General features: G+C 43.7%; 1 protein-coding gene across 1 annotated transcript in view; it reads left to right on the top strand.

The window, feature by feature from the left end:
• NEK11 (NIMA related kinase 11) overlaps positions 1 to 13441 on the top strand; it is a gene marked incomplete at both ends in the record, with an annotated part of 199899 nt that overhangs the window by 121473 nt on the left and 64985 nt on the right. The window contains one exon of the mRNA XM_080934672.1: positions 2123 to 2283. Coding sequence (XP_080790798.1) covers positions 2123 to 2283 — 161 coding nt within the window. The remainder of the gene's footprint in view (positions 1 to 2122; positions 2284 to 13441) is intronic.

The raw sequence follows: 13441 nt of genomic DNA, 5'->3' as shown, positions 1-13441 counted from the left end.
GGCAGATAGTCATCTGTGGCTTACAGATGAGAAAACCAAAATGCACAAAGTCAAATTGGTTCCCAGCGTTGCAGAGTCATTGTTAGTTTTGATGAATGTGCAGCTCTTGGTGCAGAAGCCAGCATTCCAAGCCACGAATTGAAAAGTCGCTTTTTGTGAGTTGCAAACATCTTTCTGAAATAACGACTAGAATGGTAGATACCAAAGTGCCACTTGTAGTTTGAGTTGATAAGTCTTTCTTTATTCCTGAAATTTTTGTTTTATTCCTAAAGGTTTTAGGCGTGTGTCGAATTATAAATGCACTCCCACAAACTGGGCAGTGATGTAAATCTGCTGGGCTTTGTCACACTCAAGTATGAAAGTGGGGGGGGGGAGAGCAGAAGGGAGAAGAAATGAGAATGTGAATGAGGAAACGGCTGTAAAAAGAGGCAGAGAGACAGCAGAAGGAGGGGAAGTCTAGGAGCCAATGAGGGAACAGAGAATTCTGAGAGGTGGAGGTTCTGAGTCGGATGAGGAAAGAGGAGGAAGCTATGTGGGAGGATGTGCTTCTGTGTACAGGTAATGTAGCTGTCAGATGTAGTTGTCATCCCAGAGGGCTGCTGAGAAATAAGGTCACCCTTTCTAGCTCCTTCTGGACTCTGGCTGGCTGGTTCCCCTCAGCTGTTCTGGCCCAAACTCCTCTTCAAAGTAACTAGTTCAAAACAGCTTCTCTTGGCCTCTGACTGTATTGCTCCTCTTGGCCTCAAACTATGTCGATCTCTTCTAATCTTCTGGCTCCTTCTCATTCTCTAGCTCATTCTGTCTTCACATGCAACCTGTCCACCTCTTCCTGTAAAACTCACTCCCTCCCTCTCTCTCTCTCTCTCTCTCTCTCTCTCTCTCTCTCTCTCTCTCTCTCTCTTCCTTCCTCCCTTCTCCTTCTCTCCCTCCCCTGCCTCTCTGCTGCTCTTTTAAATAACGTTTCTTTCCTGAGAGTTGGGTGTATCCCATCTGACTCATCTTTCTCTGATTCATCACTTTGTCTGCTCAGACATCACTTTCAAACATAGGTAGATAGGTAGATAGATAGATAGATAGATAGATAGATAGATAGATAGATAGATAGATAGATAGATGATAGATGATAGCTAGATAGATGATAGATAGATGATAGATGATAGATAGATGATAGATAGATGATAGATAGATGATAGATGATAGATAGATGATAGATGATAGATAATAGATGATAAATAGATGATAGATTGTTAGATAGATGATAGATGATAAATAGATGATAGATAGATAGATGATAGATAGATGATAGATAGATAGATAGATAGATGATAGATAGATAGATAGATAGATAGATAGATAGATAGATAGATAGGGATAGAGATGATACGGGTTAGGATTAAATGAAAGAGCATGTAAGTCCCCCCCTAAGAATTGTCAAATGCTGTTAGAAATACATGTAATTTTTGTCATTGAGCTAATTTTGATCCACTGTATAGCCTCTTGCATAGCAACAGAAGCATAGATAACAAGGAGAATGTAAAGTTTTCCTTTTGGGAGTTGGCATGATGGCTCAGTGGGTGAGTCTTATAAACTGACTTTGATTTCCTGGTTCCACATGGTGGAAGGAGAGAGCTGACTCCCACAAGAAGCCTTCTCACCCACATGCACATAGCTCTGTCCTTAAAACTTTGTTTTCTTTTGCTGGATATGTCTACAGTCCATATTCTATTTCAAAGGATTCTAGAGTCAGTTAGTGGAAAGCTATATTTTTACAGATATGCAAACTTAGTGAAAGCTTTGTAACATTTCCTTGTATGCAGACAGTTGTTTTCATAAACAGCTTATTATGGGGTCTGCAAGTCACATGACTAGAGTACCCTTATATTAGTTTTACTGAGGAAAACAGCTCTGTAAATACAAGCATCTTGCTCAGAATTTTATATACAAGCAGGCAGATGTTGAGCCAAGTTGTGATTTTCAAACCCTAAATGACACATTTTCCCACCAGAGAGAACATGCTCTGTGTGGGTGTGGATATAGCTCACCAATCTCTGAAGATATGCAAGGGTCCTAACTCACCCTGTTATAACTTCCAACTCTGATTGTTGTGTATATTCTATTTCAGAGATCCCAGAAGACCCACTTGTTGCTGAACAATATTATGCTGATGTATTTGATTCCTGTTCTGAAGACAGTGAGGATCAGGAGGAAGAAATAGTATTTTCAGAAGCAGGGGGAGACACGAGAGAGGAGGGATCCCTACTTGCATACAGAACAAATCAACAGGTACCCCACTCCTGATTTGGCCAGAAGTGATATAGCTGTTCGTGGTGCTGAATGAACTCTGGACTCAGGCTAAGAAAGAGCAGAGAGAGTCTTGAACCTGGAGTTGGGTCAGGTTGCTCAGGACTACTATGGTCTTTCTAATGGCTTCATGCATGCAAGAAATCTTTTCTTTCAAGGGACAAGGGCAGGTAGTCCCCCATAGAATTATCAGACTCTGATCAGGACTCTGTTAAGAGGGGAAGGGCTAGGGTAGTCAGTGTAGAAGGACAGGCTGTCATGCACACTGCATCCCACCGAGGAGGGCCACGGTGCACCCAGTAAGTGCTGCAGGTGTCTCTCTCACAGGCACAGTGGATATTTTTATTACCACTTTTCTGCCTGTAATCAGATTTTTTTGTCTGTTTTAAAATTCTAATGTAAGTACAGACTTATAAAGATTAGTTCCATTTTGGAGTTAGAGTTTGGAAATTCTGGAATTGGAAAATGTTCTTCATAGCTTTGCACAGCCTCTGAGAAGCCCTCATCCCATGCAGTACTGGGTCTCTCTCTTGTAATAGAACTTCTTAATTAGAAAGACCGAGCTAGTGTAGATCCATTAAGCTAAGAAACGGTCCTGGCTTGCCTCTTTTTCTTTTGATTTTTGGCGTGGCAATAACATTGTATACAAACAATTCAACTGTTTTTATTGAAAGAGTTTCTCACTGTGTAGCCCAGGCTGGCATTCAATTTTCAACTTTCTGACTGACCTTCTAAGTGCTGGGAGTTCAGGGATGTAGCACCCCCAAAGGGCTAGGCACTGAGCCATTCTTAATAAACACTAAGCAATTTAGTATAATATTAAATAAAACTCACAAGAAACTCTTCCAAGTTTTATGGACCAGGAGAGGGAGGGAATGTCTACAGGGATGTATAAGAGTAGACCAAAGCTCAGACTAGAGAGATAGCTTAGTGGTTAAGAGTGCTTGCTGCCCTTGTAGAGGACCTGGGTGTGGTTCCCAGCACCAGCTTGGCAGTTTACATCTGTATCTGGAACACCGCTTGTATACCAATTCAAATGAATCTGATGCCTCCCTTGTGGCTTCTACTATCACCAGAATGCATGCAGTGCACATATAAACCTACAGGCAAAAAATCACACATACAAAATTAAAAAAAAAAAAACTGGTAAATAATTTTAAAAGATTAGCATCAAGCAAAGGAAAAAGCTAAGAGAAAGAGAAAACATAGAATAATGTAAATGGCGTGTATGGGAGGAGAGCAGCCAAGAATAATTATCAGAAATGCAAGAAATGAAAAAAGAGAGAGGTGGGATCCCAAATGCCACATTATAGGTATTCCTTATGCCTGTTCTTCTTTCTCCCCCAGGGGATCCTGGGAAAACGGTACCTAGTACTACAAGTCAAAAATAGAATTTCTATTTGTTTCTGGGCCGCTACTACGAACAATTGAAACAAACATTGCCACAATGCTGCATTAATCTCACCCGAGCCTGAGGTTGGAAAACATGGCATACATAATGTGCACCCAGTCTTTGCTCAGATCATCAAGTTGCAAAACTTTAATTTACTGATGGTATATTTTTAAAAATAGTTTCAAACAAAACAGAGCCCATTCAGAAACACACATGAATAAAATCTGTTGCAAATACCACCCAAGTCAAGAAACAGAGCATTGGCAGCCTCAGAACTCCCCCCTCCAGCTAGTTGTTACTCTAGTGCATCTCAGGAAGTCAGATTGCCTATAAGCAAGTCTAGGCCTTGCCACTTAATCTGGGGTGTTGTCCAAATTACTGAACTTGACTGTCCTCCAATGTCCTAACCCAAAAATGAGAGAAAAATGGTGCCCACTCACAGAAGAGTACATGAATTCATCAGTTTAAAGCACTTCAGATCATAACTGCATACTTAAATACTTAGTAACTTAGCCATAATTAAAATTTGACTCTCTACCTTGCTTATTCTAATGTAATGCCAAAAGTCTCCAATATTAAAGTAAAATGTCACAGTAGCAATGTTTTACAAAGTTCTTCTCTCTCAACGTATATGATAAATATGAGTGTGTTTGCTCTCTGGGCTGTGCCCATGCCACATGTTATATGATCAGTTGTGATTGATTTTAAGTCTGTGTAGCGAGATGTTCTGTCCCCAAGACTCATGTTGTTTTATTCGGGCAATGAAACTGGGTCTCTAAGAGAAAAGTCGCTCCCCTGCAGTGACACAGATATGGAGAGAGCAGAGCTGTGACCCAGAGTCAGCAGTCAGAGCCTATTCCTACTCTGCAAGCCATAACAATGTTAAAAGATTTTAAAGAGATGGAAGAAGCGGGGTTATAATATTATAACCTGTGACCGGGACAGATAATCACAGCTGCGTTCTAATCTGATCTTAGTTTGTTGTAGTTTCTCTTTCTTCGGAGATGGTGGGTTTGGCTGTGATGGAGCATGGCCCCTTTGTTCAATTCCCTGCCCTTCCTGTAGGAATCTTGTATCAGAGTACACAAACTACACTTCAGAGCTCAGTGCTGGTACCTCGGCCACTCCTCACTCTGGGAAGTATGTGAAGCTTGCAGCCATCCCTTGAGTCGCCTCTTTGCTTGCTGGCTTTTTTCTTGTAATGGTTTGGATACATATGCCCACATTGATGTGGGTTTGAAAGCTTAGCCATAGGGAGTGGCATGATTAGGTGAGCCTTGTTAGAGGAAGTGTGGCTTTATTGGAGGAAGTGTGGCCTAGTTGCAGAAAATGTGTCACTGTAAAGTTGAGCTTTGAAGTCTCCTATACTCAAACTACACCCAGTGTGGCACACAGCCTCCTCCTGCTGTCTGTGGATCGAGATGTACAACTCTTGGCTTCTTTTCCAGCACCATGTCTGCCTGACCCTGCCATACTTCCCATCATGATGAAATGGACTAAGCCTCTGAAGCTTTAAGCCGGTCCCAATGAAATGTTTTCCTTTATAAAAGCTACCTTGCTCATGGTGTCTCTTTACAGCAATAAACCCTAAGACAGAAGTTAGTGCTTAGGCCTGGGATGTTGCTGTGATGGAACTAAGCATGTTTTTGTTTAAAGTATTTAGACCTTGGGACTTTGTGTTAAGAAAGCAGTAGAATGGTTTAAGCACTGCTCAAAGGGCCGTACTAGAGGAAGTATGGAAGACAGTGGTGCTGAGAGTGATTTGAATGGTGGGGAATCAGGTTTAAGAGGTTTCAGAGGAGAAGAGTTTTAGAAATCCTTCTTGTAATATTTTGATGAAGAATGTGACAGCTTTTTGTCCAAGAAAAAAAAACTGCCTGAGACTAAATTGAAGAGATTCAAATTAATTACATTTTCAGAGATTTAAAAAATCAGCCTAGTGCGGGCTGTGTCCTGTCATTATTAATGGCCATGCTTATAAAGGTCTATAATAAAAAGGGGCACCAGGAATAATGGAGCTAAATCCTGTGCTAAAGAAAATAAACAGATTAAAGAAAAGCCAGATATCAAATGAAATAAAGGGAGTGGTGACTTCCAGGCAAGACACAACCCAGCTAAGCTTCCAATTTGGGGAAAGAAAGAAAAATTTAGGTCCAGGAATGGTGTTACATGACTCTAATCCCAGCACTTCAGAAACAGAGGTAGGAGAATCTCTGAGTTCAAGACCACAGAGCAAGTTCCAGGACAGCCAAGCTTAGGCAGTGAAGGAAATCATCAAAGGCAGAAAGCTGCTGAGGATGGAATTGAACAAAGGGGCCAGGCTCCATCCCCAGCAAGCAGCTGAACTTGGTAGCTTCAGCCATGTGGTTCTGGCTTTAGAGTCAAGAATAAAAGAACAGGGTTATAGAAGCTCCCTCTGTAACAAAGAAAACTTGCGGAGGCCAGGTTTATGATATCACAGGGACCTCTCTGCATGGAGGCTTAAAAATGTCATTGTGTGAGGCTCTGAAGGTGGAACCTTGGAGATCCTTAGAGATGCCAAAGCTATAGGATACCTACCAAGGAGGCTGCTAACAGGAATGGAACCAGCCCAAGAGAAAGACGCATGTTGAAGTCAACAAAGCTAAAGTGTGTGGGAGATGTAAAGAGCTTTTTGACATCAGAGAGAAGATGCAGAGTTTGGAGTTTGCCCAGCTTGTTTTCTGCCTTGCTTTGGTCCAGTATTTCCTCTCTATGCTCCCTCCCTATATTTTGGAATGGGGATTGTATGCATCTCAAAAGAGACTTGGCCACTGGACTTGTAAACATTGTTGAGACTGTGGTAGACCATGAGAAAATTTGAAGTTAAGCTAAATGTGTTTTTGTATTACGCTATGGCTGCCAGCATATGGGGGCCATTGAATAGGTATAGTCCTGATAGGCTCGTGTGTTTAAATGTTTGACCCATAGGGAGTGGCATTATTAGGGAGTATGGCCTTGTTGAAGGAAGTTTGCCACTGGAGGTAGACTTTGAAGTCATATATGCTCAAAATACTCCCAGTGTGGCCCACAGTCTCCTTATGCTGGCTGCAGATCAAGATGTAGACTGCTCAGTTTCTTTTCCAACACCATGTTTGTCTATACACTACCATGCTTCCAGACATGATTATAATGGACTGAGCCTCTGAGACGTAAGCTATCCCCAGTTAAATGCTTTCCTTTATAAGAGTTGCCTTGATCACAGTGAATCTTCACCACACCAAAACCCTAAGACAGCCCTTGAACCCTGAACACGCTAAAGTAACAACATACTTATGGGCTCTGTGCATAGCCTGATCCAACCTGATTCTTCTTTCATATTTTGATGTAAGAAGTGCTTTCTAAAGAAAATCAGCTGCAGGCTTCTTTGTGATTTATCGCTGGGTTCTTTGAGCCAACCCTGCTGTTCTTTAAGCAGCATTGCCTCCAAAGCAGTTTTACAAAACACCTAATTACTGTCGTTTCTCTACTGTGCTAAGCAAAGCATCAATAACAGCTTTATCACAAGCCATTATACCGCTGATGGCTCCTCTGTGAAGTCGGTGGTCACCAAATTGGAATGTCCTCTTAGATCTCAGGAGAGTGGAGTTTATAGCTGTCATCACAGCGGGTTCTCTCTGGCAGCTGTGGGACCTGTCACTGAGGGGTAGGTAGTCCATGTGCTCTCACGGACATGCCCAAGAGCTTCAGGCTGATGCAAAGAATTATTAATTCTGCCTGCCCCCTACTGCCTGGACCATCATCCCCTCTCCAAGACTAATAAATGGCTCAGGACACTGGTAAAAATACACTAGGTGGAAGATGATGACTTGGCCTGTAACTCTCTCAGGAAAGGGTCTCTGTCATGAAGGCTGTCACCTAAGACTTCCTTTAAAAAGCTCCCCAGGACCCTCATATTCTCTCTTCCTGAGATACAGGGACCTGCTTTTCCAAGCTAATATGGAAGTCCCCCGGTTTGGGGGTGGGGAGTTGGCATTCTCCCAGCACATCGAGGCACTAGGACAAGCTGATGTGCTCACGTGCAGTGGTACAGAGTGCTGAAGGCATAGGGTTCCTCTTGGGACACTGGGTCCAGACTGCCATGAAGGTTGCTACTACAGGCTTTTGCTGTAAGGAGAGCCAACAGGTTTAAGCAGTATTACAGTGATTGTAGCTAACATTCTTGAAATCCCAATTTTACAGTCAACACATTATATTCTGGGCTAATACAAGTCCTCTGGGAAAGATGGTAAGGCAGGACAAGATAAGACATGTAAGGGAGAAGTCTGTGGAGTGGGCTAGGAGGGCCTCAGATTCTTCTGAGGGAAGAAGAGATGGAAAAGGAAAGAAACAAGGGAGAGAGGAAAGGAGGGAAGGAATGAATTGATTGTACAGTTTGGGGAAAGGCTTGGCCAGTCTGGTAGGGCACACAGGACAAAGGCTGCTTTTGGCATGGTTGTAAGAGTTCTGTGTTGGGCAGGAATAGCCGGGCCCTAGCTCCCCATCTGAGCCCTCATTGGCTGGAATCTCAGAGTTCCGTGTCTTTTGATCCCTGTACTGAATCCTGTAATGGGTGTGAGCTCCCTGTGCTCAGCACAGGTGAATTATTTTATTCTGGTATTAACCCTCTCATGTGAGAACTGCGTCAGACTAAGATTCAGCTGATGGGATTTTGGTAAGGGAGGGAGAACGTGATGTCAGGAGGGGGGAAAGGACAGGTCTCCCTTAGATTTCAACGAAAGGGTTAGCATCCTGGAATAAAAATGGGCTGCGCCTCTAAATCCAGATTTCTCTTGTTCCCTTCTAGTTCCTGAGAGTCTCTCTGATTGTAAATATCTTACTGACTGAATTTCTGCTTTACACAAGAGTGTTCAGAGATACGGTCTTTCCCCATGGTATAGACTCCCAGTACAAGTCAGTCATTCTTCATGGTGATGATCACTGAAGGCAGTGAAGAATATTAATTCTTCAGTGTGTGTTGCATTTAACACCCAGGTCTGCTAAACGTGAGACTATTGTGATATTTCAACTTTTTTATTGGAGGAAACAGGCTTGAAGAATGGCAGCTAAGACACCCTCCTGCAAGTAGGCGCTGTTTACACGGGGCTATGCTCCACACAGGGGTGGACGTCCCTGGTCTGTCATTCAGGATGGAGGAAGTGGCAGGAAATAGATGAGAACAGTTGAAGGGTGAGCAAGACCCATTTATTATATAGAATTACTGAGCTATATACAAGGCTAAATCTAATGTTTGTTCTGGGAGAAATGCAGAATTGCAAGGCAAATGAACCCCAACTCTCTTCCTGCTGAGGGATTTGCAATTATCTTCTAGTGTGCTTTTAAAATGGAAGATGCTAGAACTTTTGAACATCAATAGTGATACTGTTTTATCTTCGAGTTCCAAATTATGCCAATAATCACCTAATTTAGTCAACCGCACACTCAGGAGGAAACACTTTCTGTCCTGCATTGACCTTAGAATTTGTCATCATTTCTAAGAAGTGGCCTGTCCTGTTATTATTGCAAGTGGTTGAACTATTTCTTTCCCACACCCCACCAGTGTGTCTTAGCCTATTAAGCAGCCATACCCTCCAAAGTGTAACATGTATTTTCAGAGGGCTGCACCCCTCGTGTGGGCTAACTCCCCTCCACAGCCTCAGTGAGTGTTGTTCAGTGGAGGGATGCTCTACTTTCCCCTCCTTACTGACCCCCCTGGGATCCCCAGACCTCACTGTAAGAGGCTGTTCTTGGAGCCGGGCATGGGAGGCTTGCTGCAGAAGTTAGTAAATGAGAAGAAAAAGAGATGCTTAAGATCCAAAGACAGCACCAAATGTATGAAAACAGATAGTGATGTAATGATCCCAAATTATGGCTCAAACATGGGGCCAAGTCGCTACTTGCTCTGTGACGTTTAAGTGAGGATTCAGCTAGAACTGAACTTGAGACTGTCCATCTGCAATGGGTAATGTGCAACACAACATTATTCCAAAACCTCTTACAAGTTCTGCGGTTCTATTCCATGAATGTCTCTCTCTAAAACTCTGAAGCTCCCATATGCCCTGATTTGCCAGGAACCGGGGCATTGATGGGAGACACCAGCAGGTGGAGGGCTTCAATAATACAGAGCAAACAAGCCCTTATAGTGAAATGCGGACATAGTGACAGCCATGTGTCAGAAGTTCTGAATTCAGAGGAGGCATTTAGTGTTGAAGCTGGGAGGGCTGCTTTGCTGTTTGAGTTTTGATGATGTTTACCTGTCACTATTTATACACTAGGGCAGAAGGCAGCCTCAACTGTGAGCTGAGCCAAGATCTCAGCCTCCTAATTTCATGGCAGCCCCACAGATGGCACCATCAGCTCTGTTCTCTGGCTCTGGGTAGCAGCATCCTCTGCCTTCCAATGAGTTGTGAATGTACATGAGCAAGAGTCTGGCTGCTGGTGAGACACAACCAAGATACAAAAGGCACATATGAGTGCACAGAAAGAGGGGGTCACCATGTCATTGAGTTTCTGTGACTTAGGGCTATTGTAGGTATGGTTTGGAGAAAGGTGGCTTATTGATTATTATTCAACTGACCAAAAAGAAACTTGGCGGGTTGTTAACTGTACATCCAGGTACATATCATGTGCTCAGTGGCACAAGGTCTTGATATATGGTAGAGAACCAACAGAAATGGCTCCGCCTTGTGTGCATTTCAGTCTCGTGGTTGGATACTGTCTGTGATGGGTGGTGCCTTGGTTTGTCTACCATTCATTATGTCTGTCTTCCCAGCATCATGGACTCCTATACCTAGTCATATATCCAAAAACAGAGGTCAAAGTCATATACCCTCTCATGGACATCTGGAGAGCACATGTCTGAAGGTGACTTCTTGCCCCATTGATGGCTCCTCCTGAGTTAAACCACACCCCCTCCTTTCCTCATGTTCACATCAGTCCATCAGCAAAATTCGCTGGCTTTTCTTCCATCACACAGCCTGTGATCATATCTTAGTGTCTCCACCCTTGCCACCAAAGCCTCCAGCACATCAGCTGGAGAAGTTCACGAGCACTTCAAACTTTACACACGCACACATATGCACACTGACACACACACACACACACACACACATGCATTGACACACACATACAGCATACGCACACATGCATACACACTGACACATATATGCATATGTGCACTGACACACACATGTGCACATGCACACACACATACAGCATGCACAAACATACATACACACTGACACACACATACACACATGAAGATCCGAATGCTGCCCTTAAATCTCATTCCAAGTCTGTGCACAGGCCCACCCTCACCCCCCTTACCCCCCTCACCTCCCTTACCCCTGTCACCATCACTTCACTGAGGACCCCATTTCTTCTTCAGGAAGATCCTCACACTCAGTGCAGTCACACTTGCCTCCTCCTTGTTTTGGAAGAACACCAGACATGTCTGTCTTTAGAAGCCTAGAATGTTCTTCACACGAGATGCACTAGTAATATTCTACCCATCTGTCTTCAAGTCTTTACTATGTCTCATCTTATTGGAGAGGACTTTGCTACATGAAACAAAATATCCCTCAGTAGCCAGGGAATTCATGCTTCGATCTTCCTGCTTTATCTTTCTCAAGAGTTTGTTCGAAGTGCTAGTTAGTACTTCTTAGTAGTTCTATTACTGTTCCTTCATGTAAGGTCTGTGTCCACACTAGGAGATAGGAAGCAAGATATTTGGGTCCCCATGTGCAGCGTTGTACTCGCAGGACTTCTAATATTTGTCACGGAGTAAATTCTTAGTAGGTATTCTAGAAAGCATGCAGGAATGAGTGAGTGAGTGAATGAATGAATGAGTGAATACCTGAATAGTAGAATCTAGTCAGGCAGGCAGTCATTAAGTCAACACACAAACACATAAATAAAATAAATGAAGCAAAGAATCATCTTGTAGGGAAAAGGAATATTGGGAGATGTGCAGAGAGGGCTGCTAAGAAGAGTCAAGGAGAACTTTCAGAAGATGGAAACGCGTCTGCCCTTTAGGATGTGGGATAGTTGCCAGAGAGAGCAACCCATGTATGAGAAGCAGGAGATGAGGAGGATGGGAATTTTTAGTGGACACAGAGTGAGCAAGAAGGACCATGTGTGGCTGGACACGCTAGGCCCACTGGATACCAGGAAGGGTCTTGAACTCTGGGAGGAGACTGGAGTTTATGTGAGAGGCTAATTCAGGGAGGAGTAACGGGAAGCCTAGAGATGAGCCAGAAATGAACTTGGGGGTAAATTGGGGTTAGAACACTTGCCTAGTGTGTTCAAGACCCTGTGTTAGATTCACAGTGATACAGCAGGAAAGGGGAAGGGAAGGAAGAAAGGAGAGGCAGTGTGAGGGATTGGGTGGTGATAGAAATCATGAGAGTTCAGGGAGTAGCTGAAAGAATGCTGGAAGGACCTCAGAGGTCAGCAATGTCTTACTCTGGCTGGTTGGTATCTGCTCAGGTATGTCTATTTTTAAATAGTATTACAAGCTTACAAAACCATGTGTTTCCATCTCTGCCAAGCTTGTCTCACTGAAATCAGCTCTGAATCAGTACTTTCCTTAAGAGGGGACCTAGAAATGGGACTAGGCTGCGGTATTCACAAACATAAGCCACATCTGTCCTCTGCTGTTCCTGGCTGCAGCTGGCCAGTCAGGATGTTGCAGAATTAGGCAGATGTAATTTCTCTGGAAAAGGTTGGTCCAGAATGCCCTTGGCTTAATAGGAAAGAGTCCTGTGTGTTGGTTACACTGGGTGGGACAACTCTGAGAGGACAGGCAACAGGCAAAAGAGAGCAGCTCCTCACATCCCTCAGACCCACTGACACCAATGACCAGTGAATATGCCAACATGCCAGGGCTCCCCCAAAGATGGAGCCATCCTGGAGGGCATGTCTTCTTTATGCACAGATCTACAGGTAGGAGCTTACTAAGGGTTGTTCAGCAAATGGAGAGCATAGCATCACCCGTTGCTGGTGTCATACAGCAAAGGTATCCACACATCCCTCTCCCTTAACTCCGAGCAGCTTTCAGCCACCAGAATACATAAAACGTAAGACATGTGTATAACTGTGAAGCTTGATGTGTGTGTGTGTGTGTGTGTGTGTGTGTGTGTGTGCGTGCCTGTGCGTGCCTGTGTGCAGCTACAAGCTACCAGACTCCTTGGCATGGATATGCCTTTGGGAGTTGGCATAGCCCACCAGCCATGAATATAGAGGATGCTGCATATAGACAGATGGTCGAGTTTTCACTGCCTCCAGGTAAAGGATCGGCGAGCACAGTAACCACCCCCACCCAGGAGGCTCTTGAAGAGCATCTAAAGATAGATACACAGCCTCTGAGGGACTGATGGTGGCTGCCCACACAGCCCGCATCCCAAGCTAAATTCTTACAGCACTGGGTTCTGCTCATCCATTCACCCAAGTATCCTCCTTTTAGTTGGAACAAGATAACAGTGCTGTATACAGTTAGCATTTTTCAGAAACCTCCCTATATTTTTCAGATCTCTTCCTATATTCACACATATATTTGGATTCAGCGAAAATGAATTAATTGTATGCATTTACCTAACTTTAAAGTAAATCCTCTTCCCTCAATTTGATATTTCTCACTCTCAAGTTTCAAACTTGCTCAACAGACACATCTTTTGCCTGGGCTCTCCTACAAGTGGTTTCCTGGTGGGTTGTTCTGTCACAGCTGCGGCAAGACCTCCTGTTCTTCATCAC

This window comes from Micromys minutus (genome assembly GCF_963924665.1).
Source record: "Micromys minutus genome assembly, chromosome: 21".
Taxonomy (NCBI): domain Eukaryota; kingdom Metazoa; phylum Chordata; class Mammalia; order Rodentia; family Muridae; genus Micromys; species Micromys minutus.
Note: the sequence above shows the minus strand (reverse complement) of the source record. Positions and strands in the feature narration are given on the sequence as shown.